This window comes from Stigmatopora argus, chromosome 10 (genome assembly GCF_051989625.1).
Source record: "Stigmatopora argus isolate UIUO_Sarg chromosome 10, RoL_Sarg_1.0, whole genome shotgun sequence".
NCBI classification, from domain to species: domain Eukaryota; kingdom Metazoa; phylum Chordata; class Actinopteri; order Syngnathiformes; family Syngnathidae; genus Stigmatopora; species Stigmatopora argus.
In genome coordinates this window covers 17,333,789-17,361,539 of record NC_135396.1, presented here as the reverse complement: position 1 = coordinate 17,361,539, position 27,751 = coordinate 17,333,789, and the positions used below count along the sequence as shown (strand labels likewise).

The 27,751-nt window shown below is 41.5% G+C and overlaps 1 protein-coding gene across 8 annotated transcripts in view; it reads right to left on the bottom strand.

Annotated features, from left to right (window-relative positions):
- Window positions 1–2,861: 2,861 nt before the first annotated feature.
- nf1a (neurofibromin 1a) overlaps window positions 2,862–27,751 on the bottom strand; it is a 278,314-nt gene continuing 253,424 nt past the window's right edge. For all 8 annotated transcript variants that reach the window (XM_077611678.1, XM_077611683.1, XM_077611682.1 and 5 more), the window contains 15 exons: window positions 24,004–24,065; window positions 23,785–23,926; window positions 23,585–23,686; window positions 23,284–23,424; window positions 21,380–21,506; window positions 18,564–18,695; window positions 18,359–18,494; window positions 14,998–15,158; window positions 14,783–14,905; window positions 14,580–14,698; window positions 14,397–14,497; window positions 10,388–10,530; window positions 10,240–10,286; window positions 6,561–6,777; window positions 2,862–4,943 (listed from right to left, as the gene is read on the bottom strand). In XM_077611678.1, the coding sequence (XP_077467804.1) occupies window positions 4,801–4,943; window positions 6,561–6,777; window positions 10,240–10,286; window positions 10,388–10,530; window positions 14,397–14,497; window positions 14,580–14,698; window positions 14,783–14,905; window positions 14,998–15,158; window positions 18,359–18,494; window positions 18,564–18,695; window positions 21,380–21,506; window positions 23,284–23,424; window positions 23,585–23,686; window positions 23,785–23,926; window positions 24,004–24,065 (1,896 nt within the window). In that variant the 3' untranslated portion in view covers window positions 2,862–4,800. The remainder of the gene's footprint in view (window positions 4,944–6,560; window positions 6,778–10,239; window positions 10,287–10,387; window positions 10,531–14,396; window positions 14,498–14,579; window positions 14,699–14,782; window positions 14,906–14,997; window positions 15,159–18,358; window positions 18,495–18,563; window positions 18,696–21,379; window positions 21,507–23,283; window positions 23,425–23,584; window positions 23,687–23,784; window positions 23,927–24,003; window positions 24,066–27,751) is intronic.

The window sequence follows — 27,751 nt, the reverse complement described above, 5'->3', positions numbered from 1 at the left end:
AGCACATTAAATTCATCTGAATTTAGTCAACCAATTTCATCAAATATGAACAAATATAACATCCTACCACCTGCAGATCCCCAAACAGCAACTGTCTTTACATTTCTATAACATGTAATGTAGCAAATCATTATTAAACTGAAATAACAGTAACATGACCTTTTGTCCATATTGATAACACAATAACAAACAAACATTCATTCATCCATCCATTTCTGTTTTGTATCACTTATCATAATGAAGTACATAACATTTAAAATTTTGCAATCCATATGCAAATTCCTTACTTCTCACTAGTGAACATAAGAAGGAAGACTTGATTCCAAGACAATAGAATGAAACATACAAAAATCATGTAAATTAAAAATGGGAAAAAAATACAAATGCAAACTGGGTTGGTTTCTTCACAGGAAAACAGCTCTCTCGTTCTCTGCAATAGTTACATTCATATCAATTAATATTCAGAGACAAATGAATACATTCATATTTCTTAACAGAATTGAACCCACTCCCCCTGTTCGTCAGGCTTAATAATTTATCCCTGACTACATAATGTGCCCTTTACAGCAATTAAACTACATAACTTATAAAATGCATACTAATCAATAATTTCCAATTCATTCAATAATTTGTATCACATAGCAAATTAAAACCAGTTGTTTGAAATTAAAAATACCCCAATCTACTAGCTTTTTGTAAAAATGTAACATTAGTTTGGTTATCATCTCCTATCTCTGGGAAGATACAGTTCACACAGTGGTGAGGCGAATGGGATCTGATCTACCAATTTATGAAGTCAGGCCAGAAAAAGGTAGAGGGCATTCCAGAGTTCTGCACAGAAATCTACTGATGTCCTGTGACCATTTACCCATTGAGGCAACACCAGAAGAAGGATAAACTGACAAAAGTATGCAGAGAAATAAACAGCAGCCGGTATCTCATCTTCAAGAGTCAGTCGAAGACAGTGGTAACGAATATGACTGTCACTACGAGCCCCTCTGGGTGCTAAATGAGAGAGATGGGCAAGGGATGGAGTCTGAGCACAGGCCACTGCCAGATGATCAGAGACTTGAAGTGAAGGGCCCTGCTTCCGGACCAGTACAAGCAGATGACTATCAGCTGGAGGAGCCTGGTCCATCTGTGGAGGACCTGCCTGGTGAGGGAACAACCCTGGCTGTTGAAGATCCTCGTGATGATCATTTATCAGAGACCTCTCCGCTAACCGCTGTGACTGAACCTGAGGCGTTGACTTACGAACGGCCAAGAAGGGAGAGACATCCACCACGACGCACGACCTATGATCAGCTTGGTGTCCCCTCCTGTTACAGTTTCCAGTCACCACATCAGCTGCTACCTGCTTACCCTGCACAAGGAGTGGTCCCTTGTTTAGTACACCTGCAGCCATAATACATTCAACCACCCTTTATGTATGGACTCCAACAGACTTGAGCCTACAAGGGTGACAGGTCTTATGCTGGCATGGACTGTACGGACTGTGATTACAGTTTCCATCCAGTAAACGTGTACCGTAGGAGTTGTGGATTGTATTTGAACTGTGGCCCTTGCTGTCTGGAGTTTTCATCAGTATCAGAGGATGTGAAGAGACAAGTTCACAAGACTGTTCAGGATAACAACCAACAAGTGGAGAGATACTTGGAATGTACTGATGTCGAGACGTCATTTGTTTTGTGGGGGAGAGTGTGACATGCTAAAGTGTTTTAAAGTGTTTAAGTTATTAACGATAGCATGTTGGGGATGTACAACTAGTTTGGATTGAGTGTTTATCGGTGTTCGATTATTGATGCCTTGATCCACAGGGCATGACGTGTTAAAGTGTATGTCGGTGTTCGATTGTTGATCCCTTATGCAAGTGGCTTTTCCAACACGGGAGACTTTTCTTCAGACCAACTGGATTGAGAAAGCAACAACAAATAACTATTGTGATTATTTCTCCGTGTTTCAAGATAAAAATGCAGGGTGCAACACGGGCGTTAATTTGAATGTAAGTGGCTGGGTTTCAGTTACAAAAGAACATGGCTGGTTTGAAATCAAATACTATTGGGTCTTAATTTAGGCATCTGTTAGGACAGATTTTCAAGATATCACATCTTTCTTTGAACTAAAGTAACAGGATATCTAGACAGGTAAGGAAAAGCTTTTACAATGTTTTGTTTCTCTTTGAACAATTTTTACACATGAGCAATTGTTTATACTGCAAACACCAGTGCCATATACTGTGCTCACACATTACTGCAGGGGTGTCAGACTCAGGTTGGTTTGCGGGCCGCTTTAACGTCAACTTGATTTCACGTGGGCCGGACCATTTTAGATATATTTAGATTTTTTTTTAATACATGGATTAAAAGAACTGGATTAAAAGCCCTGAATATTCAGTTTTTTATAGATCTAAAACAATGTTTATTTTAGCTTTTTTAAAATATATTTTTAGATTTTACAAAATGATTTTTGAAGTAAAAACACAGAAAAAAATGATTACAAAATTACAATTATTGATTTAAAAGGGGGAAAATCAGGAAATTTAATATACATCTATACTCTTTATTTTAATTTGATCCTAAAACATAAAGTCGGCACTCATGATTTACTTTCCCGGGCCACACAAAATGATGCGGCGGGCCAGATTTGGCCGCCGGGCCGTCACTTTGACACATGTGCATTAGTGTGAAGAATGCTACGCAACCCTCATGATCATATAGTGACAGGCACTTTGTTCAGTAAGCCTAAAGTCATCCTACGTTCCGGCAGGGAAGTATATTTTGAATATGACACAAATGGGAATGTATATTTTAAATATATTACAATAGTCAAACAGGATCAGAAACTCAAAATCTCAGTCGATGGAGAGCAAAACAGTTTATTACCAACACTGGAATAGCTCAATTTGTATAATATTATACAGAACCTAACTGGTTTACAAAAACAAAATGATACAATATCACATGTATATACAGTGTAGTAAATATACCATCTCAAATTGTACACAAATAATTTACAGCTGTCACACATAAGGCTTTAAAAACTGTCTGACTAGTACTCTACTGATATTGATTTTGCATGAAATCAAATAAAACATGCCATATCTTCAGGTTTAAAAATAAAACATTGAAACCATCCAGTTACATACGTGCCGTAGGGGTGGACCGGTTTTATATAACTGCCCTTTACTTTCAATTACGGGGCAAATGATTTTATGAGAACTTTTTGAAAAGCACAGCAAACAAAGTTCAATACGTCACAGTGGAGAGGCTACAGATGACTGTGACGTTGTTTGTTCACGTTACAAAGGAGAAAACTTTTACACATATAGTAAAGTTGTATCCATTTGGTCCACTGAATAGTAATAAAACATCTCATTTTAATTTATACAATAGACCCGGGCCCGCCTCGTGGTGTAGAGGTTTACTCGCCTGACCTCAATGTGGGCAGGCATGGGCTCGATTCCCTCTCGTGGCGGTGTGATTTTTAGTGTGAATGGTCATTTGTCTTTCTGTGTCCCCTACGGCTGACTGGCGACTAGTCTAAGGTGTAGTCTGCCTTTCGGCCTAAATCAGCTGGGTTAGGCTGCAGCAAACTCCTTTGAGGATGTGCGGTATAGAAGATGAATGAATGAATGAATGAACATTATACCCAATTTTTAACTCAAGACAAGAGACAGCTTTTACTTTTAAAATTATTTTAAAAAAAAAATAAGATGACTGTGATTGCTGTGTTTAGCGATCAACTATTTCATCGAATTAACATTAGTATCAAACCTAACTTTGATTTGACCAATTTGTAGCAAAAAGCCATTTAGGCAGAACAAGTCAGAGAATATGACGTCACCAATCTGAAGTTGATCTATATCAATCAAGACTTCGCTGAGCACCATAATTATACCCAAAGGAATTTTATTTATTATACTCACCCCAAGTAATGATAAAATTCTAGTCTCGCACTTCAAAAAGCAATGAACTGTCGTCTTTTGTTTTTGCTTTATGATTACAAGTTGTCAATGGCAGCAAATGAAGTTCAGGATATTGACAGATTTTGTGGTTGGCCAATCACAACCTTAGATTAAAAAAATCAGAGGTGGATTATGGCCTACCAAACCCTTTTCAGCATGAAAAAAAAATAAAAAATGTATAATGCTGGAAATTGAAACAGATAAGGCAAAAAATATAAGGTTAGGCAAGAGAAACACTTAGCTATTTACAAAGTTGCGAACTGTATTTGGGTAGCACTATCTAACTGTACAGGATAAAATGCTTTCAGGCAATAGGGTATATGGATGATTGTATATCTGACGTTGCTGGTTGTGATAGCAACGTTACACCTCCGTAATTAGTACCTATTATTTGCCCCGCTAAGGTTTGACATTTACAAATTGTACACACTGAAAATCCCGACAAGGCACAGCATGGAGAAAACGTCACATCTTCCCTATTATGAAGACTTGTTGTTTTTGTTTGTCTCTTCAAAACATGGAATTTGCTTGGGCGAAAGACCTTTACTGCACAATACTTATAGTCCCTTTCGCCTTTTCATTTTTGGAGGAAATGTCCTGCGTATCCTTTAAGAATCCCAACTGGATTTGTGTTAGTTAATCTTGGGGAATCCCCCGACCCAAGCTTTTTTACTGCATACCGTCTTGAATGTTGGAATATAACCTCATGTGGCACAATAGCTAAATGGATATTACCTCATCTGTCCCGCAAAAGAAACTTTGATGAAAGATGAATTCAAATGTGGCATAAAAATTCAATGCAGCATTAGGGGGCCATGGGGTGGGGGATTCATAAATCACACTATCTTTTTGATGCTGGTTCTTTTGAAGCTGCCGGAGCTGCGTTGCTTTTGGACGTGGCTGGCGGAGCCGTGACGAGTGCGACACCCACTGGACAGAGAGGAGCTGGGGGACAGCTGCACATTCTCCTTATCCACACCTGGAATCAGACACATTGCCAGTTCCTATAAAAGTCTGTTACATTACTTCAAAAGAACAACCCAAAATGTCTTAATTAGCCACTTGCGAAAAGGCAATTTTGAGCTGCACACCTGCACTTGCAAATATGTAATTTTTTATTATTAAAAACCCAACTGCCTCCTTGTGGCATGTTTTAGAACTATACTCAGAATGTTGGTTGTGTATAGACCAGGGGTAGGGAACCTATGGCTCGGGAGCCACATGTGGCTCTTTCGATGGGTGCATCTGGCTCTTCGCTAACCTGTGAGCTAAAATTTGAAACCCGCTGGTGACAGAACTGCATACCTGTCAACCTCTGCCGATAACTGCCCTTATAAATGATTATGATTCCCCTTACAAACCCCCAAAAAAGATTACAAACACCGTACAAGTCGTACGGTGTTTGTAAGGTTTTTTGGGGGTTTGTAAGGGGAATCATAATCATTTATAAGGGCAGTTATCGGCAGAGGTTGACAGGTATGAATTGTTGTCAAAAGTATTATTTTTTTCCACTTTAAAAGTGGTGAAATTACTAAAATAAAGACACCCATTTACATGTATTTTGACTTTTAAATTTGGAGTATGGCTCTCAAGGAATAACATTAGAAAATATGAATTGTTTATGGCTCTCCTCGTCAAAAAGGTTCCCGACCCCTGGTATAGACCAAAGTGTATTGTTTTGAAGCTGACGTGTCTGAACCACTGCTATGTTTAGAGCCATTGTGGTTAGCTCAGTTTAATTCACTTGATGATTTCAACAATAAGGACTTCAAAGTAATGAAGGATGATAAAAAAATGATGAGTATATTCCAAATTCCACAACTTTTACTGCCCTTTTGGGTTGCCTTGTAATGCAGAGGGACCCAACCACCCGCCGACAAACCAGTACCTGTCCGCAAGCCCCTTGGTGTTGGTCCGCCAGAGAAATAAATATTAACGTTTTAAACCCACACAGTTTGGCGGGAACCTGCCCAATCTGTCAACACTGCTACAACTACGCATGCACCCACTCACTCATAGGGCTAGCAGTGCACCGGGAGCATGTAGCATTTCTAAATTGTGTCGCTGCTCCACATCCACTCGACTCGGTCTTACCCCAGGACCGATCTCCGCAGTTTATAGCACAGAAACCTATTCAATGTGCATGATGGTCAGGCCGTTACATGTATGCCTTTTCTTGATCTTTTGCCAACTCCGGGACGCTTGAAAAGTGGCTCTCGTACCACATTTTCGCAGAAACTAGTACAGCCATTTCAATCTTGCCCTCCTACTTAAAATGATAAAAGTTATGATAATAATAAATAAATGCAATGCTGGGGACTTGTTTCTTTTGCCATCGTGTTGCATTGGCCGCCTTTGGGCATCAAGGACGACTGGACTGGAATCAGATATGCCTGCAGTTTGAACACAGCCTAATAAAGCAAGCTCAGCTATCACCAGGAGCTGAGTAGCAGTTCCAGAGCCGCACCCAGTTTGGTCCAAAAAGAACCCATTGCACCAATAACAAAATATGCCTACTAAAATTAGAGGCACAGGGGGCACATCTGGTCTATCATAATAGATAGCATTAGCAATTGTTTGTGGGTGCATGTGTAACCTGGTGAGTGCTGTGAGGTGGCCAGTGAGGTCATGGAGTTGGACAGGTTGAGGTTGGCAGTGATGCTGAGCTGACTCTGACTAGTCGGGGGATAAGGGGAAGTGGGTGTTCGTAGCTGTTCTTCCCCACGCTCCTCCTCAGCCGCCGGAAGGTAGCTGTCAATCAGCGCCTCCAGGAACTTCACGATGAGCTCGGCATAGTCTGGAATCTGGGTTTGCTGTTGGGTAAAGGACCAACTTTGTTAATACCACTCAGAAATTACAATGTGGACAGCCAAATTCAAAACTCACAGAAAAACAAGCTTCCCACTTTGTCATGATAACATAACACTTTTTTTATACAGTAAACGTGTTGACCCATATGATTTAGTGCAGTGCTCCAAGATCTACTTTTAAAGAAACCAACATAGCACAATCTACCTTTGATTCCAGGCCACTTAATAAGCTAATTAGTTATGTATGCTAATATTCATTGAAACACTGCATGCATGATTCAACATAGTGTGGTAATATATTAATCGTGCTTGGATGCAGGATGGTGCTGTTTGACAGCTGAAGTCCCATATCAAATTTTACTACAATTCAATAAGTACAGTCATACCTCTACTTACGAATGCCACTAGGTGCAAAATTTCCAGGTTACAAAACTTTTTATATGCAAATGAGTGCCCCGAGATAGGACAAATATCCAAGTTACCAAAACCCCCCAAAAGTACATGCATTCGTTATCCGTTATTTTACCTTGAAATATTGTCGCGGATGGTTTGATTCTCACTTTGGAAGCTCTCTACTCTATACTTGGCTCTCACAACAACCTCTGTTTCAAGATTCTCTCTTATGTGCTTTTGACAGCCGTTCGTCTTCAGAGTTCAGACGGTGTTTCTTTGTTGAGTTTTTCTGAGTGTGGAAAAGGAGCTGCTTCTGTTTTTATGATCATGCCTCCCAAGAAAATTACCAGTGCAAATGAAAAAAAATCGTCAGCGTGGATGACCAGTTGGTTGAGGGGGGCATAAAAACAAAGTCTCTAGAGTTAATGGAACACTCAACAATACGGGGGAATACAACGAGAAGGAAGCAGCGAGCATTGCAACAGCAAAAAAAATCAAAGAAATGCTGGAGGTATTTCACGAACTTTGTCTTCGTAGAAAAAAAGACCATCCAGAAAAAGTGTTCACGAGTCGTGCGATCACCCACTTTGACGACATTTGTCTATTGCATTATAGAAACATTATTAAAAGTGGTCAAAGGCAATCGTCTTTGGATAGTCAAAAAAAAAACGTCTGTCAAGCAGCACGGCAGAAGGGCCAGTGAAATCCAAACAAGTAAGAACCAGTAGTGACTAATAAAACCGGTGAAAAATTAAATTCCAAAGAAATCATAAAACGTTAATGTTTGTTGTTCATTAATCTTGTTAATGTTGTTGTTTGAATTCTTAATGTTGCGTTTATAAGATGTGTGCTTACGTGTCCGTGTGGTTGTCAATGTCTTGTTAGGCTTTGGGGTGGATGCGTGTGTGTTTGATTTTAGCCTTTTTTGTCCCCAACCAATGGGGCTTAACTGGCTCTGCGCCGCCCCGGAGGAACACAATAGGACAAAAGCAAACACACACATCCACCCCGTGACCGGACGATTCGCCGAAAGACGTTTGGCCGACGGACGTTTGGCCGACGGACAGTTCGCCGAACAGACGTTTCGCCGAAACGGGATTGGCGTGCTCGCCCCGCCCCTGGATCGTGTGTGTACATGTTTTTCAACCTCGGCCCGCGGGCCATTTACAGCCCGTTACAGATAACATTCATTTAGGAATAACAAGGACATGTACTGCCCCCTGCTGGACATATTTCTAAATACAAGTACGTACTACAATGTGCTGCCATTTTTTTTAATTTTATCCTTGCGTTTAAAGTAGTAGCCATTTGGATACGCAATGTAATTTATCAAAGCTGGGGATTGATGTCTGACACTGAGAAAAAACAACACTAGAAGACTTATGTGAAATTCTAAGTGCCTTGGACAGACTAGAGGGCTTAGAGAACAATACCTGAAAATGCCATGGAACACACTTTTTCTTGTAGTTTAATTTTAAATAATTTCCCATTATTTTAGGAAATATATATTCAAAATGATTTGGTGAGAACCTTAATTCAAAGATTAATCTCAACGTTTTCTATGCTGGTGTAAATTTTCTGGAGTAGGATTTCTGGATTTACAATTTCATTACAGTAGTACTTACTGTAACTACTACTTTATTTTCTCTATTTCTTCTGTTACACTGTTCTGCGTGATCTCCAAATGGCTACTACTTTAAACGCAAGGATAAAATAAAAAATATAAAAAATTGGCAGTGTACACACATGATCCGGGGGCGGGGCGAGCGCGCGAATCCCGTTTCAGCGAAACGTCCGTTCGGCGAACTGTCCGTTGGCCAAACGTCCGTCGGCGAAACGTCGTCCGAGTACCCATCCAACCAAAACAAGACAGTGGTTGTCTGTTGCATACCGTTCCTCTTGTTCCAATGCGTTTCAACACGGACATATTTTGTATGCTTTTAAGACATTAATAAATCATTTTCTTATCATTTTCTCTCATTTTTGTGTGTTTTCTCATATTTCATACAGAACTGGGACACTTTGACCAATTTTAAAAGGTTTAGTTGGTAGTTGTGTGAGGACCGTGGAATGGATTAGAGAATTTACATAAGAAGTACACCCCTACTCACGAAATTTTCAAGTTACGAAAAAAATTCTGGAACCAATTAATGTCGTAAGTAGAGGTACGACTGTACATCAATTCTTATTGCCACGCGATCTACCAAATCGAATTTGCTGATCGATGTATTGAGCAATTCTGCTTTAGTTTATACATTTCTTACTTATAATTTGATAAATATAGAATTTTACAAATATTGACATGGTGGACAAGTGCTTAGCGCATTGGCCTCACAGTTCGGTCGAGGGTTCGATACCAGGTCCGGACCTTCTTCTATGGAGTTTGCATGTTCACCCGGGCTTCCATGGGTTTTCTTCGGTAATTTCGGTTTCCTCTCACATCCCAAAAACATGCAGCATAGGCTGGTTGAACACTCTAAATTGCCCCTAGGTATGAGTACGTGCATGAATGGTTGTCTTTGTGGCCTGCACTCGGCTGGCCACCAATTCAGGGTGTCCCGCGCCTAGTGCCCAAAGTCTGTTGAAATAGTTTGAGCTCCAGCACCCAGGCGACCGTGGTACAGAAAATGAATGTATGAAACAATTGACATATGGATGGCCCGTAGTCGAGTGGTTAGCGCATCAGCCTCACAGTTCTGAGATTAAGGGTTCAATCCCATCCCAGGTGCTTGCGTGGGTTTTCTCCTGGTCGGTTTCTTCCCACAAAACAGACACGGGAGGCTGGTTGAACACTCTAAATGCCCCTTGCTATGAGTCTAAATGGTCATCCATCTCCTAGTGCTCTGCAATTGGCTAGCCAACAATTCAGGGTGTCTCCCGCCTTGTGCCCATAGTTAGCTGGGATAGGCTCCAGCACCCCCTGTGACCCGTGTGAAGATAAGCGGTACGGAAAATGAATGAACTAACATATCTTGATATCAACTTTAGGCTATAGCGCCCAGCACTAAATCCTTTATAGTACAAGTTATAGTGGGTCAGATCAAAATACAGTACAAGGCAAATCGTTCTCACCTTTGAGAAAGGACCAGCAAACCTCCAAAGCCCATTAAAGCCAAAGCCTGTTCATTTAAAAGAGATCAACAAAGGTTTGATTTAATAACGTTTGAGTGTTTAACGGGATGAACATGTCTAGAGACCAAAATCTAGTAGTAACTCATACTTTGTAAATAAGAGGGCTGGTACTGCGGGGGTGATTCCTCATGATATACGACGCTCTGGACGATCCCATGTACAGGGTTTAGCAGGTTTGTGTCCTGGCACATGGACAGCACAGTGTTGATCTTGGAGTCCAGCAAGTTGTGTCTAAAGAGGAAAAACACAAAATGCATTAAAATCTTCACATTCTAGATAGTCATACCTCTACTTACGAAATTAATTGGTTCCAAGACTTTTTTCGTAACTTGAAAATTTCGTAAGTAGAGGTGTACTTTATATGAAAATTCTCGGTAATCGGATGATTCGCCTAAAGACGTTTCGTCGACGGACGTTTGACAGACGGACAGGTCGCCGAATGGACGTTCCGCCGAACGTTTATTCGGCCGAACGGCTGTTCGGCCGAACGGAGGTTTCGCCAAAACGGGATTCGCGTGCTCGCCCGGCCCCCGGATCGTGTGTGTACAAGTTCTTCAACCTTGGCCCGCGGGCTATATACGGCCCATTAGGATTTTTAATCCGGTCCGCCGAGTAGGTAAATCATATCCCTAAGGTCATCGGAGGGGTTTCTCCCCGGGAACAGTGCTTCGTGGGCGGATTTTAATGACACATGCTGAGTTTCATTATCGAGCTCCATATATTTCCCGAGTTTGAGCACTTTAAAAATCGGCGGGGGTTCCCCCCGAGCCTATCCGAGAATAGTGCACCGTGAGCAGACTGGGTTGGACGACGCCCCGCTGAATTTCTGCAGCTCCAGAAATTTTTCAAATTTGAGCCCCACACACATCGGAGGGGTTTTTGCTGTCATTTCACGGCTCGGTTCTGCTACATCTGCCCGCCCAAGAGTGCTTATTCCCGGGCTGACATGCCCGCTCAAGAGTGCTTATTCCCGGGCTGACATGCCCGCCCAAGAGTGCTTATTCCCGAATTTGCTCAAATTTGAAAAATTTCTGGAGCTGCAGAAATTCAGCGGGGTGTCGTCCAACCCAGTCCGCTCACGGTGCACTATTCTCGGATAGGCTCGGGGGGAACCCCCACCGATTTTTAAAGTGCTCAAACTCTGGAAATATATGGAGCTCGATAATGAAACTCAGCATGTGTCATTAAAATTCGCCCACGAAGCACTGTTCCCGGGGAGAAACGCCTCCGATGACCGTAGGGATATGATTTATCTACTCGGCGGGCCGGATTAAAAATCCTAACGGGCCGTATATGGCCCGTGGGCCGAGGTTGAAAAACTTGTACACACACGATCTGGGGGCGGGGCGAGCGCGCGAATCCCGTTTCGGCGAAACCTCCGTTCGGCCGAATGAACGTTCGGTGGAACGTCCATTCGGCGACCTGTCCGTCTGTCAAACGTCCGTCGGCGAAACGTCTTTAGGCGAATCATCCGGTCACGGAGATACCACTGTACTACTAATCCTGAATGGCACCAGTCATTTTAAAGTATCTTAGACATACAAGTTATTTCAGCAAATAGTCCATAATAGTATAAATTGCCTTGTGAAAGTATTCCACTTGAACTTTTGAACCATTCACCAAATTTCAAGCTTCAAACATAGATATAATTTTTTTGTGTCAAGAATCAACAACAAGTGGGACATAATCGTGAAGTGGGATGAAATTTATTGGATATTTTAAACTTTTTTAACAAATAAAAACCAGAAAAGTGGGGTGTGCAATATTATACTGCAACCTTGCATTAACTTTGTAGCGCCACATTTTGCTGCAATTACAGCTGCAAGTCGCATGTGGTATGTCTCTATCAGTTTTGCACACCGAGACTGAAATTTTTGCCCATTCTTCCGTGCATAACCGCACGAGCTCAGTGAGGCTGGATGGAAATCATTTGTGCACAACAGTCTCGATTGGATTCAGGTCTGGACTTTGACTTGGCCAATTTAACACCTGGATACCTTCATTTGTGAACCATTCCATTGTAGATTTGGCTTAATGCATTGGATCATTGTGCTGTTGGAAGATAAATCTCCATCCTAATCTCAGGTCTTTTGCAGACTTTAACAGGTTTTCTTCCAGAATGGTTCTGTATTTGGCTCCATTAATCTTCCCATCAATTTTAACCACCTTCCCTGCCCTTGTCAAAGAAAAGCAGGCCAATCCACAAGGTTGCCACCACCATGTTTGGCAGTGGGGATGGTGTGTTCAGGGTGACGAGTTGTATTGCTTTTACACCAAACATATTGTTTAGCATTGTGGCCAAAAAGTTCGATTTTGGTTTCATCTGACCAGAGCACCATGTTCCACGTTTGGTGTGTCTCCCATGTGGCTTGGCTAATATTGTAGCTTGTTTGCACTGCTAACTTCTGCATGACAGCCTGTGCTATGGGAAGAACATTAGGCCCTATTTTAATCATGAAGAATGTTCTTTAACCTGTATTTGGACTGTCTCAAATATGTACTATACTGTTTGTCAATGTTCACACAAAATTGTTGGAGACCTTTTTAAGTATTTGTCGACTAAAATTAAAGGAATATTTATATAATAACTTTTCTGAATGACTAAAGTATAAATAAAATACCAGTACAGTCATACCTCTACTTACGAAATTAATTGGTTCCAGAACTTTTTTCGTAACGTAAAATTTCCTAAATTGAGCAGTACTTAATATGTAAATTATCTAATTCATTCCATGGTCCTCACACAACTAACAACTAAACCCTTTAAAATTGGTCAAAGTGTCCCAATTTAGTATGAATGATGTGAGGAAGAACACAAAAATTAGAGAAAATTATAATAAAATGATTTATTAATGTCTTAAAATGGATAACAAACATACAAAATCTATCCATGTTGAAATGCAGGGGAACAAGACGCTTAAAGGTATCTAACAGAGAGACGGCATACAACCACTGTCATGTCTTGTTTTGGGTAAATGTGTGTGTGTGTTTGCTTTTTAACCTCTTTTGTCCCTCCGGTGGTGCTGAGCAAGGGAAGCCCGGAAGGTCCGGGATACAAGAGGCAAAACGCGCACACACGCACACACACACACGCACGCACGCACGCACGCACGCGCGCACACACACACGTCCACCCTAAACCCTAACAAGACATGACAACCACACTAACACATGACCACTCCTCCTAAATGCAACATTAAGAATTCAAACAACAACATCAACAAGGTTAATCAATAACAAACATTAACGTTTTATGACTTCTTTGGAATATATTTTTCACCCATTTTATTAGTCGCGATTGTTTCTTACCTGTTTGGATTTCACTTGCCCTTCTGTCAGACGTTTTGAAAAATAAAAACTATCCAAAGCCTTTGACGACTTTTAATAATGTTTCTAAAATGCAACAGACAAACGTCGTGAAAGTGGGCGATCGCATGACTCGTGAACACTTTCTGGATGCGTTACTTTTTCTACGAAGACAGAAAGTTCATGAAATGTATCCAGCATTTCTTTGATTTTTGTTGTTGCTAAGCTCGCCGCTTTCTCCTTGTCTCGTTTTATTCTCCCGTATTGTCGAGTGTTCCATTAACTCTAGAGTTTGTTTTTATGCCCCTCGACCAACTCGTCATTGTCCTCCACGCTGACCACGTCTTTCCATTCACATTGGTAATTTTCTTGGGAGGCATAATAATAAAAACAAGCAGGTGCTTTATCCACACTTGGAAAAACTTAACAAAAAAACACTGTCAGAACAAAAGTACTTAATAGAGAATCTTGAAACATGGATAGTGATGTTGTGAGACAGCCAACGAGACCCCAGCAGAGTGTAGCGAGGTTCTTAAGTGAGAATCAATGCATCCGTGACAATATTTTCAAAATAAAAAAACAGATAACTAAATGCATTTATTTTTGGGGGGATTTCGTTACTTGGATCTTTTTCGTATCTTGAGGCACTCATTTGCATATAAAAACTTTCGTAACCTGAAAATGTCATACGTAGAAGCATTTGTAAGTAAAGGTATGACTGTGTTTTCACCCAAAAGACTAACACAAAAAGAGTTGTAATTTTCTTCATGCAGATGAGAGTGGCTACTTACACAACTGGAAAAACCTTTGGAAATACAACGCTAGCTTCAGCTAAGTATTCATAAAGAATTCGCTGATCAAAGTCATCCGTGGTGTATTTGACCTGCGTAGCCTGTGAGGTAGAGCATTGTTGACATTAAAAAAAGTAATAAACACGGACGGCTTTACTCATACAACAAAGTGTAGTTCCTCACCAGCACAGTCAGAAGGAGAGCCTGGATCTTGGGGTCTGTGAGGACTTCTTCATCCAGCAAAACATTGGACTCGGAGACTGACACTTTGCGTAGGTGTGAGTTTCCAATTCTTTGTGTCTCTGATTTGTGAAGGACATGAAGACATGAAGACATGAAATATGTCACCACTCCAGGATCACGTGTGACATTGCGGATTGACATACCCAATTCATAATCGCTCTCTGCAACCCGCCTCATTTTGGGCGGTGTTGTCATGCCTGATTCCATCTCAGATCTTTTTGGTGCTTTGGAGTCTGAAATGAGATGATCGAAGCTCTTCCGGGTGCCTAATAAAAATGTAAGCACAGGAAATGTATTAAGCTTTTTGGACTAGAATGCACAAATGAACAAAGGTGGTGTGTTGGTGATTAAATATTACCCAAAAGTTTCTTGGTCGTAGCTTGTGAAGGCTGACCCATGTCAAGACTCATGGACTTGCGTGTACGTGGGCTGATTTGACCCACAGTCGGATAATGATGAGCCGAAAGGTAGCGCTCAGAAACCTGAGGGGATGTCCATGGTTGAGTTTCTCGCAGTGTTCTGTAAGGAAAAAAAAGGCTGATGTGATCACCACAGAAACTTGTCTACAAGTAATTAGTCCTTTTTTAAGTTTGCACTGTGTAATACAATCAGCTGCTTGCAAACTGGACTTAACGATCTGTTCGCTGAGGCCGTTTAAGTAAACGAGCAGAGCTACGACCGCAGATAAGCAGAGGCGTTGCTAGGGTCTCTATGGGGCTCCAAGCAAGAAATCCCTTGAGCCCCACCCTACCAGTGCATGTAGGGTGTTTTTTGCATACATAAATGCAAAGTAAATAAGTCAACAATGTGTAATAGGCGAGACACATGGGAGGTGAAGGGGGCATTTGAAGACATAAGAACGTTCAGTTCAAGAAAGTATTGCCTTGGTGTACAGAACTCAGCCCGGCTTGCATCATCATCAGCAAAAAGTACCGATAGCTACTGAGTTTGCAGGGCTGAGTCAGCATGAAGATACACCCCTACTCTGCCTCCCCAATATAAAGGTTGCGTCTTCCAACACTCGGGACACTTAACGAGATAACAGCCATTTTGTTTGTATCCATTGACGGTCACATAACGTTATGTTTATTAAACTCGATGAGTCTTTGTCACTTTTCTGCTTGTTTCCATCATTGATCTCTTGGACCATTGGACGGACACGCAAGTGAACTTCACCATTTCTCTCCACTCTTCATTTGGTGACCCGATCATGAAAGGGGGAAGTGACCTCCTTTCCATACGCACTGAGCTCTTGGGTGAAACCGGACCGAACTGCTGTTTGTGCTTATGCACCAAACAGCAGTTCAGAGTACCCACCGTTTTTGGACTCCTTGGAGGGGGTGCTGGAGAGTGGTCCTTCGGGGGACTCCCTCGTTCTGGTGGGGGACTTCAATGCTCTGAAAAAATGCAACGCTCCGCCCAGTGCTCGTAGAGACATTACACGAGGGAGTTGCAACCAGAAATGCCCATAATGTTCTTATGAGCAGCCTCTCGCGTCCGCTGTATGCTCGTATATCAAAATTAGTCTCGTATCTCAAGATATTTGCTAAAAATTTTACTCGTATCTCAAATTGCTCGGGCCATTCGTATGTCGAGGTATTACTGTATCTTGAATTTGAAAAAATCATATTTTATTTTAATTACATTTTACACTAAAGTAGTGTTTGGTGAATGCGCATATGAAAGTGGTGGAGTTCGGTGGGTACGCATATGAAACTGGTGGGGTTCGGTAGCGCCAACAAGGTTAACAACCACTGGTCTAAATAAAGAGCCAGAACAGACTGGACTCCTAAAGTTTGCCTTTTGGTAATAAACTTCACTCCTGGAAGTCTAAACAAAGAGAATCCATCCAGGAGGCTGACGATGGGAAGAAGTGGAGCGAGCGCCCAAGTCCAGCATGTGGCGTGCCGAGCCACCATCTCAGGACGACGAGGGACGACTTTCTTGACCTGGGGTCCCTCCAGCGGATACTGTGCTGATCATCGGCGGGTGATCAAAGGAAAGGGACCGGGGGACCCCAGATGCTGTTCTTACAGAGGCACTGTAATCCTATGAGCAGTAATAAAAGCGGAATCATCATTCTTCAGTGCCGACTTGCACCGGAAGTCCAAAGAACTGAACTGTGTGATCTTTACTATTGTGTTTGTAGTTAAAAAACTACAAAAGAAAGGAATATTGTGGCGCCTATTAGTCTAGAACACACCCAGTGTCTTTAAAAAAAAATCTAAACTATTTAGAGGCATAAGGTTTTACAAGAAATAACAGAGGTATTTTAAATCTTGCTTAAAAAAAAAGCAAGCAACGACCCTTGATCCACCCCATCTTGAAATCGAGGATGAGCAATGGAGAATATCAATTCTCCATGCCATTATTTATTTTTTTTATCCCGGAAAGCACGCCGAGAATATAATAAAGTATGTTGACAAAGGGTGGAATGTGGAATAATATACGGGTTGGCCAGTGCACTTGCAGGTGATTTGTCCATCAACAAACCCATTGGTTGTACCGACAGGCGACAGCACCTGAAATAATAATAATAATAATAATAATAATAATCGGACATAGGCCCTGTCGTCATTATCACAACACAAAAGCCTACTTGTCATCACACGCAGAAACTGCGTGTGATGAAATTGATGGTGCTTCTCCATAAGCTACGTTTAATCGGCAAAAGACCTAAATAAGTATAAGTTACGGACTTGTAATTTGTCATTCCGCTGTTGTGGATACAGGTCGCTTACCTCTCGCTTACCTCTCACTGTCTTCCACTTACCTTACTTCAGTCAGCTAGTAGGAGGCAGATCACCAACCAAACATCTGTTCATATACCGCAGAAGGGAATGTGTGTTATGTTAGCGCGAGTTTAGATTTCTGATGGATGTGGGGAAAAAACTGTCCTTAAGCCTATTTGTCCGTGCTTTGTGGGACCTATAGCGTCTGCCAGAGGGCAGCAGCTGGAACAGATTGTGACCAGGGTGGTAAGGGTCCCCTATGATGTTCTTGGCTCTGCTGAGGTAACGAGGGCTGGCAATGTCTTCAAGTGAGGGCAGAGAGCAGCCGACAATCCTCTGGGCAGTGTTAATCACTTTCTGCATGGCCTTTTTGTCTGCCGCCGTGCTTCCAGCGTACCACACTGTGATGCCGTACGCCAGGATGCTCTCTACAGTGGTTCTATAAAAGGTTATCAGAAGATTGGTGCCCAAGTTGTTCTTCCTAAGTACCCTAACTGCTTTCTATTCTTTTAACTCGCATCGCAGGCTCGGTATTTGTTGCGTGTCGCTTGGCAACATAAAGGAGGAAGTTTTTGCCTTGTCACGCTAGTTCTGTAGAAAAGGAATTGAATGTGACCGATGTCTCTGCCCATGTGTCTTGCCCATAAGGCTGCATCAAAAGAAGAATAAAGTTGACCTATAATATACATAGGCGGCCCGTTGGAGAGTGGTTAGCACTTTGACCTCACAGTTCTGAGATCAAAGGTGCAATTCCTGTGTGGAGTTTGCATGCTCTCCCTGGGCTTACATGGATTTTCTCCAGGTACTCCGGTTTCCTCCCACACACCCCAAAACATGCATACTAGGCTGGTGGAACACTCTAAATTGCCCGTATGAACGTAAAAGGTTGTCCATCTCCTTGTGCCTTGCGATTGGCTCGCCACACATCCAGGGTGTCCCCCACCTGGTCTCCATATTCGCCTCCACCACTACCTGCGACCATCTTACCTGGAGCTAGGATCACCAATGAGATTGGTGTAGGTGTCCATTGGAACAGGGTCCATCGCAAGGTCTGAAATCAGGAGCGACTTCCTGTGTTTGAGGCTGCATCGACTTCGGACCTCTTCAGAAACCGTAAGCAGTGCTACAAATGACAAACAAATTAGAATTTTGACAACAAAACAAATTCCAATCCTGCCCAGTTGTCACACACCAGCCAAATATGCCACACTCTGTGTGTTGACTTCAAACTTGTCACATTTTAAGTGCTTGCTGATGAGAGCCAGTAGCGTGTGCAGTATTCTTACTGTTCTTGCTACAGTGGTAGCCGATGGATGTCTATAACCTAAAGACACATTAACAAAAAACACACAATTAAGTATTGATTCTGTTACAATAGCATAACATTGTTTAAATTTGAGGCACCAGGTACACAGAATTTTCAGATGCAGATGAACGCCGGTCAAGGCTCAAATAATATGTGGTAGCTCTAGCGCAGGGGTGGGCAAACTATTCCACAAAGGGCCGCAGTGGGTGCGGGTTTTCATTCCAACCCATTGAGAGAGCACCTTTTCAACAATCTGGTGTCCTACAAGTGCAATCAGTGGATTGCAGTCAGGTGCTTCTTGTTTTCTGCAGAAATCTCATTGGTTAAACTCTGTGCTATATTGGTTGGAACAAAAACCTGCACCCACAGCGGCCCTCGAGGACCGGTTTGCCCATCCCTGGTCTAGTGTGTGTTAATCTCTGTAGCATAAGGACTAAACATACTTTAGGTACATGTAATTTTTACTAATCAGATAAGAATGCAAAAATTTTTTTAATGTCAACTGTTTGTATGAATAGAATATGGGATGGCAATAATAGGTTCTGTAGCCGCATGCTATTTAGCGCTGCCCTAGTAGCTCTTTGGAGCTTTTTCAAAAATGTTTGAAAATGGGGGAGAAATTTATTTTCTTTTAATGTGGTTGCTGTAGGATAGGGGTGGGCAAACTATTCCACAATGGGCCACAGTGGATGCGGGTTTTCGTTCCAACCTGTCAGAGAAAATCATTCCACCAATCTGATATTTTAGAAGTGCAATCCACCAATTGCAGTCAGGTGCTTCTTGTTTCAGTACAAACCTCATTGGATAAACTGTCTGTGTTGGAAAAACCTGCACCCACAGCGGCCCTGGAGGACTGGTTTGTCCACCCATGCTGTAGGAGGACAAAAACGCAACCAGCCTTCAGGGCCACACATTTCAGCGCCGAAGAACAAGCAGTGCCCTGACTTCCACCATGGATCGCCACCATTTTTCATCTCCCGTCTTCCGCTTGCGAGTTTCAGTGTGACTTTTGACATTACGCGGAACATTTACCATTTTGTCGGACAAAAAATTATGACTGAATCAAGGGTACATCTTATGTGCGCATAAAAACACGACATGCAAAAAACCTGCAAGTTGATGGCGCCGTGACACGATGACGTCACGACAAAATGCCCTGATGTCATGGCGCAAGCGAATGCGGCCGAATGGTCATTTATTTCAAAATAGAGAAAAGATAAACAGATAAAATTTATTTTGACGTCTATGAAAGAAATTCAAGAAAAAAACACGTATCTTGCATAAAACGTGAAAAAACTCACGTTCTCGTCACTGCTCGCTCGGGGCACAGCCATCTTACCTAAGTCCCGGGCAGCCATCTTACATAGGTCCCGGGCAGTCATCGTACCTAGGTCCCGGGCAGCCATCTTACCTAGCGTGCTGCCGTCTAAACTTAGTTAAACGTGCACTGATTGGCGAGACGCGAGTAGCTTTGATTTTTTAAATTAAACAAAATTCTTAATATTTTGACATTAGAAGCAATATGGCTGCCACAACATCTTAAACTTCTGGTAAGAAAATTGTAATTTCTGTAATTAGAAACCATCAGGTTCTCATCAAGATAGACTTATTTCTTTTTTCAAATTGAATTATTTGATAATTTGCATTTACAAAGACTTCTTTATGATATACCCTAATAATGAGCTTTTGATTCATACAGTATCTCAGAAATACCACTTGTGATGATTTTTCTTAAGATTTTCCCTTTAAACTAACACATGTACTCCCTATTAAAACCATAAATATGGAGGTGAAAACTGGGAATCAGGGGGGGCACATCTTATACGCGAGAAATTGTAAATTTAAAAAATTTCAAGGCAATTTTCAGGGTGCAGCTTGTACGCGCAGGCGGCTTATATGCGAGTAAATACGGTAAGATGCATTTTCAACGCCTATTCAAAATCCATACAATCAATGTTGGAAGAGGCTCACTGTCGTCTTTCTGTGTGTGATGCGAAAGGCATGTTATGTAATTCGAAGAAAAGACCCGACACTGTTTGTTGTATCGATGTGTCATTCTTCTACGGTGAAATTTCATTTCTTCTGCCCTGAGTGCCACCCATTTCAGCGCCGAATAAGGAGCGCTGCCCTGACTTCAACCATTTTTCACCGCCATTTTTCATCCCGTCTTCCGCTTGAGAGTTTCAGTGTTGATATTGACATTTTAATGAACTTTTTAAAACACTTAAGATAAAAAATGAGATGTACTGAGGCTGCAAAAGTTGAAGCCACAAAGTGGTTAAGGATCACAGTATTTCCTTCAAGTGGAATACATAATTTTACACAATCGGTCAACTAATTTTTAACACTCAAAACAAGCTGAAGATATTAATTTGAGCAGATGAGAAAATAAATCCTAATTAAGATGTTCAACATTTGCAGTGTAATACATTTTATTTTGCCATTAAAAGTCAATTCTCAGTCGAGAAAGATTTAAAGTATTTTGCCAGATGAAAGAAGTGTTTAGTATTCCTTTTCCACATTTAAATGGTCATCGCACAAAACATTCAGTTTTTTTGGGATGCTTAAAAGTGGTGTTAATTTTAGTTTCTTTTTAAAGGTCATTCATGTAAAGCACAAGATTTAAAAAAAGTTCTTAACCTTGAGCTTAATATAGTTATACACCTGGGCACAAACGCAACTTTCAATTACATATTCATTACCTTTGAGTAAGTGGCCCACAAGTGCAAAGTTGAAGTTGGCACTAAAGTTGAGGCCAACAAAGTGGTCCATCTGTTTACAGTGCCATTCCAAAGGACGCCTGATCTCCATGAACACCTCTTCAGGACTCTGAGGAAAAAAAAGTTACAATAACTCATTGGCTGCCATCGAAGGCGATACAGTTGTGGTCAAAAGTTTACATACACTTGTGAAGAACATAATGTCATGGCTCTTGAGTTTCCAGTTATTTCTACAACTCTGATTTTTCTCTGATAGAGTGATTGGAACAGATACTTCTTTGTCATAAAAAACATTCATGAAGTTTGGTTCTTTTCTGACTTTATTATGGGTTAACAAGAAAAAATGATCAAATCTTCTGGGTCAAATATATACATACAGCAACACGAATTAGCAATTTTGGTGACTTAGAAAGTTGTGTCAGTGAAATGAGCTTCATAGCATGGCCTCTTAACTTCTTCTGAGTGATTATGAGTGACTACAGCTGGTGACTTCTCTGAGGCCATATAAATAGGGCTGATTGGATGCAAACGCCCACAAACACTACAATGGGAAAGTCAAAGGAGCTCAGCGTGGATCTGAAAAAGCGAATCCTTGACTTGAACAAGTCAGGAAAGTCACTTGGAACCATTTCAAAGCAGTTGCAGGTCCCAAGAGCAACAGTGCAAACAATTGTTTGTAAGCATAAAGTGCATGGCACTATTTTGTCACTCCCACGATCAGGAAGAAAACGCAAACTATCACCTGCTGCTGAGAGAAAATTGGTCAGGAGGGTGAAGATTCAACCGAGAATCACCAAAAAGCAGATCTGCCAAGAATTAGAAGCTGCTGGAACACAGGTGTCAGTGTCCACAGTGAAGCGTGTTTTTGCATCTCCATGGACTGGGAGGCTGCCGTGCAAGAAGGAAGCCCTTGCTCCAAAAGTGGCACCTTAAGGCTTGACTGAAGTTTGCTGCTGATCAATTGAACAAAGATAAGAACTTCTGGAGGAAAGTTCTGTGGTAAGACGAAACAAAAATCGAGCTGTTTGGCCACAATGCCCAGCAATATGTTTGGGGGAGAAAAGGTGAGGCCTTTAACCCCAAGTACACCATGCCTACCGTCAAGCACGGTGGTGGTAGTATTATGCTGTGGGGCTGTTTTGCTGCCAATGGAACTGGTGCTTTACAGAGAGTAAATGAGATAATGAAGAAGGAGGATTACCTTCAAATTCTTCAAGATAACCTAAAGTCATGAGTCCGAAGATTGCGTCTTGGGAGCAGTTGGGTGTTCCAACAGGACAATGACCCCAAACACATCAAAAGTGGTAGTGGAATGGCTAAATCGGGCTAGTTAAGGTTTTCAAACTGACTTAAACCCATTGAGAACTTGTGGACAATGCTGGAGAAACAAGTCCATGTCAGAAAGCCATCAAATTTAACTGAACTGCACCAATTCTGTCAAGAGGAGTAGTCAAAGATTCAACCAGAAGCTTGCCAGAAGCTTGTGGATGGCTACCAAAAGCGCCTAATTGAAGTGAAAATGGCCAAGGGACATGTTACCAAATATTAGCACTGCTGTATGTATATTTTTGACCCAGCAGATTTGATCACTTTTTTCTGTTCACCCATAATAAGGTCATAAAAGAACCAAACTTCATGAATGTTTTTTTGTGACAAAGAAGTATCTGTTCCAATCACTCTATCAGAGAAAAATCCGAGTTGTAGAAATAACTGGAAACTCAAGAGAGCCATGACATTATGTCCTTCACAAGTGTATGTAAACTTTTGACCTCAACTGTATATATACATTCCATTTTGACTGGGAGGGGTTGGAAGCAATCAGATGGCGCCTCACAGGCTTTTATATAATTTTTCTTGGTGGTCCACACTTTAAAAAACATTTTTACCTTGTCATTAAAGACACGCATTGCATCTAGGGTGTGGAGGTTCTGCTCCAACAACGCAGTCCCGGCAGAGTAAAGGTTTACTTCATCCAATTGTAGGACAGCTACTGCCACCCAAAACAGAGATTTATGCATGGGAGATTCCTGTGGTCAGACATAGAATAAATTACTACCAGAATCACAGCACATGAACTCTTTCAAATAATCAGAATTTGCTTCAAGGGAAACTTCAAGGGTTAACTTTTAAACGGGTGTTATACAACAATATTATAAAGTTGAACATCAAATATCACAAAAGTTGTACCTTGCTGAGTAGAGGCTGCAGTTTGGTCAGCGCAATGACAGTAGCCTCTATCAATACTTGGCTGTTGTAATTGTCAGGCCCCTTAAGGCAGCTCTCAAGACCCTATAGATGTGAAAAATACAGAATTAATTTAAGGACTTTTCTGCAGGGTGAAAAGCCAAATAATGTAGACAATATGACAAGTCAGTGTTCCTTCTCACTCGGTCGATGCTGAGAAGAGGGCTGGCCTTGCTGAGGATTCGGATTATCTGCTTGATCTGCCCGTGGCTCACCCTCTTACTGATGCAGCCGAAAACCACCAGGGCTCTTGGCTGGAGAGATGGGTTGTACTGGAAGGCAAACCTGGTAAATACGTACATTTTGCATTAGGCCATCTAGTAAGCATGGTTAAAATATAATTAAAGAAAAATTGCTCATACTTCTGTGCAAGCTCTGTCCACTGGTCTAACCACTTACAGGCTGGGATGTCCCTCATACAAGCCTGGATAAAAGATTTAAAAATAATAAAACAAGAATGCATTGAAAATTATACAGTGACATGAAAAAGTATTCTCCAATCCTTAGAGGTTTTTATTTGTTTAAAATGATCAAAATAACCAACCATAAAATAAAGTTTGAAATGCTCTTTAAGGAAAAAAACTATTTACAGTCATACTTCTACTTACGAATGCCTCTAGGTACGAAAGTTTCAGGTTACGATTCTTTTTATATGCAAATGAGTGACTCGAGATACGAAAAAGACGAAAGTTACGAAATCCCCCAAAAAGTAAATGCATTTCCTTATCCGTTTTTTATCCCCTTATTAAGCGATTAGAAACTGTACAAATGCAACGTGGCACATATTTTCACACCACATTCACCGACCTGCCCGATCTAGGCTTCTGTACCTTCGCCACAGACTCTCCTACGGAATTAACGGCTCTCGACCCCCACGCCACGTACACCGACTTGCCCACGCTTCTTCCCTTATACCTTCGCCTGGCCCTGGTCCATTGACAATAAATAGATACTACCACAATCAAGATTGTGTGCCTGCTTCGGGGCCCTTCGCCCACGACCGTAACACAATCTTTTCATATGCCTATAACTGTAATATTTAAAAAATACACTTCTTGATAATTGTACTTGTGTACTTATATTTTTGCGTAAGCGAGAAAACGTGTACTGATCCTTCACCACTTCACAGCTTCAGTACATCGTGTTTTTTATATACAGTGGTACCTCGAGATACGACTATTCTCGTAACTCGAACGAACGTTTCCCAATGAAATGAATTAAAAACGAATTCATTCGTTCCAACCCTCTGAAAAAACACCAAAAACAGGATATTGGATTGCCATCTATTAACAAAGTAACACATAACTAGTGGTTTAATATTACTAAAATGTGTTTAATAGTACTAAAATTATACGGATTTCGAAGGGGGGAAATAGAGAGAGGACAGAGAGAGGGGGTGGGGGTGCTTTTCGCACGGCAACACGCTTGTTTAATAACAAACAAATTTAAACGAACTTGGATTACGATGCAGACACACTCAAAAATAAATTTAATCTAACCTTACACTAAACATAATTCTAATTTCCGAAAGGGGGAAAGAGAGAGATTGATGGACAGAGAGAGGGGGACGGAGAAGGGGGGCGCTTTTTGCATGGCAACACGCTCGTTTAATAACTGAAACAAATTTAAATGAACTTGGATTACGATGCAGACACACTCAAAAGTAAGTTTAATCTAACCTTACACTAAACTTAATTCTAATTTTGTATTTAAGTTTGATACCGGGCGGGTTGGCTGTATTTGCCCGCCTCCACCCTGCTTTCTCTATCGATGTGCTGTTTGCTTTTGTATTCCCTTCAAAATATTCCGAAAACGATGCACACAAATGTCCTCACAATAGGATAACGCACAACCACTTGCCAACGAGAAGTAATATATACCACTCCTCGTAACAGCGATCGCTCCGCCATTCGTGCTGAGTGACGGAAAAAAACACTGAAAAAAATGCAACGCTCTGCACAGTGCTCGTAGATATCTGTCATACACGAAAGAGATGCGGCAAAAAAGATAAACAATGATACAATGATAAACAGCCTCTCATGTCTTGGCCACCTGGCTTTCTCGCATTTCAAATTTTTTCATGTATCTAGAGATAATTATTTGCTCGAAATTTTACTCGTATCTCGAAATGCTCATATGTAGGGGTGCTTGTATGTAGAGGTACCACTGTACTAAGTATTAAAAAAGTTCATAAAAATGTCAAAATTCACGATGAAACTCGCAAGCGGAAGACACTTCACTATCTTCCGCTTGCCACTAAGAAAATGACAGAAGACAGGGAATTGTCACTCAACTCAGCACCAAGAAAAAAAAAATGGTGGGCAGCGGGTGGTGGCCATCATTTTTATATCAAAATAGAGCTTTCTGTGCGGCCGGGCGGCTCTGTGAGGGTGGATTTTTTTCCAGAAATGCGAGTCCCATGCGACTTACGGTGGACGCTGTGGTCGTTAACCAAAAATAGAGTTCGCTCAGCGGACTCCGGGAGCCTCGTAGTAACGGAGCTGATGGTGGAATTTCCCCAAAATGTTATAAAGGGCAAGCTCCGGGCGACGTTACGGCGGACGCCATCGCCTTTGTCCGAAAATAGAACCCTTTGGGAGGCTAAGATGGACGCTGCAGAGTAGTAAAGTGGAAGTTACGTTTCCTTTTAAGTACCGGACAGTGGGCTAACGCCGTTGCTCTTATGCGAAAATAGACCTCTCTATACGGGTAATTGAAGCCATGAGTGAAGTGGAAGTTTAATTTCCCTTCAAACAATGACTGCAATAAAGATGAGGAACGAGAAATCGGCAAGAAACTTTCAGTATGGCTCACAGTTTGAAGCAAAATGTCCTAGAGATTGATGACAACATCGTCATAACCATGGAATATGGCAATTGTTTTGACAGTTTCATGTCCTTGACAAAAGCATATATGTACCAAAAAAGAAACATCAGTCACAACTCCCCATCAACATCTTCCTAGTGGGCTGAAAACCTCTCGCAAAAGCTCCTCCTGAAAAGCTCCCCTACGGCGCCTCTCAAATCTGACAATTTTTATTTAAAAAAAAAAAAAAATTCAAATCAAGCGAAGCGGAACTACCGTAATTACTCGAATATAACGCGCACTCGAAAATAACACGCAGGTAATTTTGGGCCAAAAAAATCTGGAAAAACGCAGTACTCGAATATAGTGCGCACCTAAAATTTCCCGCTGACGAAAATCAGAAATCTTACCTTTTTTTCTTCGTTTCACGATTGTTTTGTTCAAAACCGGATAGAAAAATCTTCAGGTACGAGCGTGTCGAGTGTCGTGCAGTTGGTGGAGTTATGCGTTTGAATTTTAGGGCAATAGATGATACACAGAGTGGACAAACATATCATGTAGACATGTTATGTTGCAATACCTTTTAGACTTCCTTGAACATTGACTACATTTCAATTGACAATACCATGTTTTAATTCAAATATCTATTGTCATTCTCAAACAAGAAAAGGAACATACAACTTGAATAAATAAATGATTTGAACATATGCACAATGGAAAAGACTATCACATGTGTTTAAACTACAAGTGTTCATCAAGAGTACAAATTTATTTTTTAGAATCCTTCAAATGAGTCCGCATCAGAATCTTTAAATAGTCTCTGCAGATATTCCTCTCTCTCTTTGTCCGTCCTCTCATCCGTCTCCTCATACATCTCTTCGTTGAGAATCCTATCAACGCCCACGCTTCCTTCATCCACTTCCTCTTCCTCCCACAACACATCATCCTCAGTACCATCCAGCTTGTTGGTGAGGCAACACTTCTTGAAGCCTCTGGTGATGATGGCAGGCTCCACTGCGTCCCAACTCTTCTTGATCCACTGTGTGATTAGCTGCAGTGATGCCTTTCTGGTGTTGCCACTTGCTGTAAATGTTTTCTCCCCTGAAGCCATCCATTCCGCCCATCTCTGCTTCATCTGTTGCTTGAAGGGACGGTTGCACGAGACGTCCATGACCTGGAGTTGGCTGGTCATACCTCCAGGAATTATGGCTACATCTGTTCTGGCTTCTTTTAAGATGTCCTTCACACACTGCATGCGGTGACACCTGAATGCATCAAGAACTAACAGTTGTCTTTGTGTTGAAG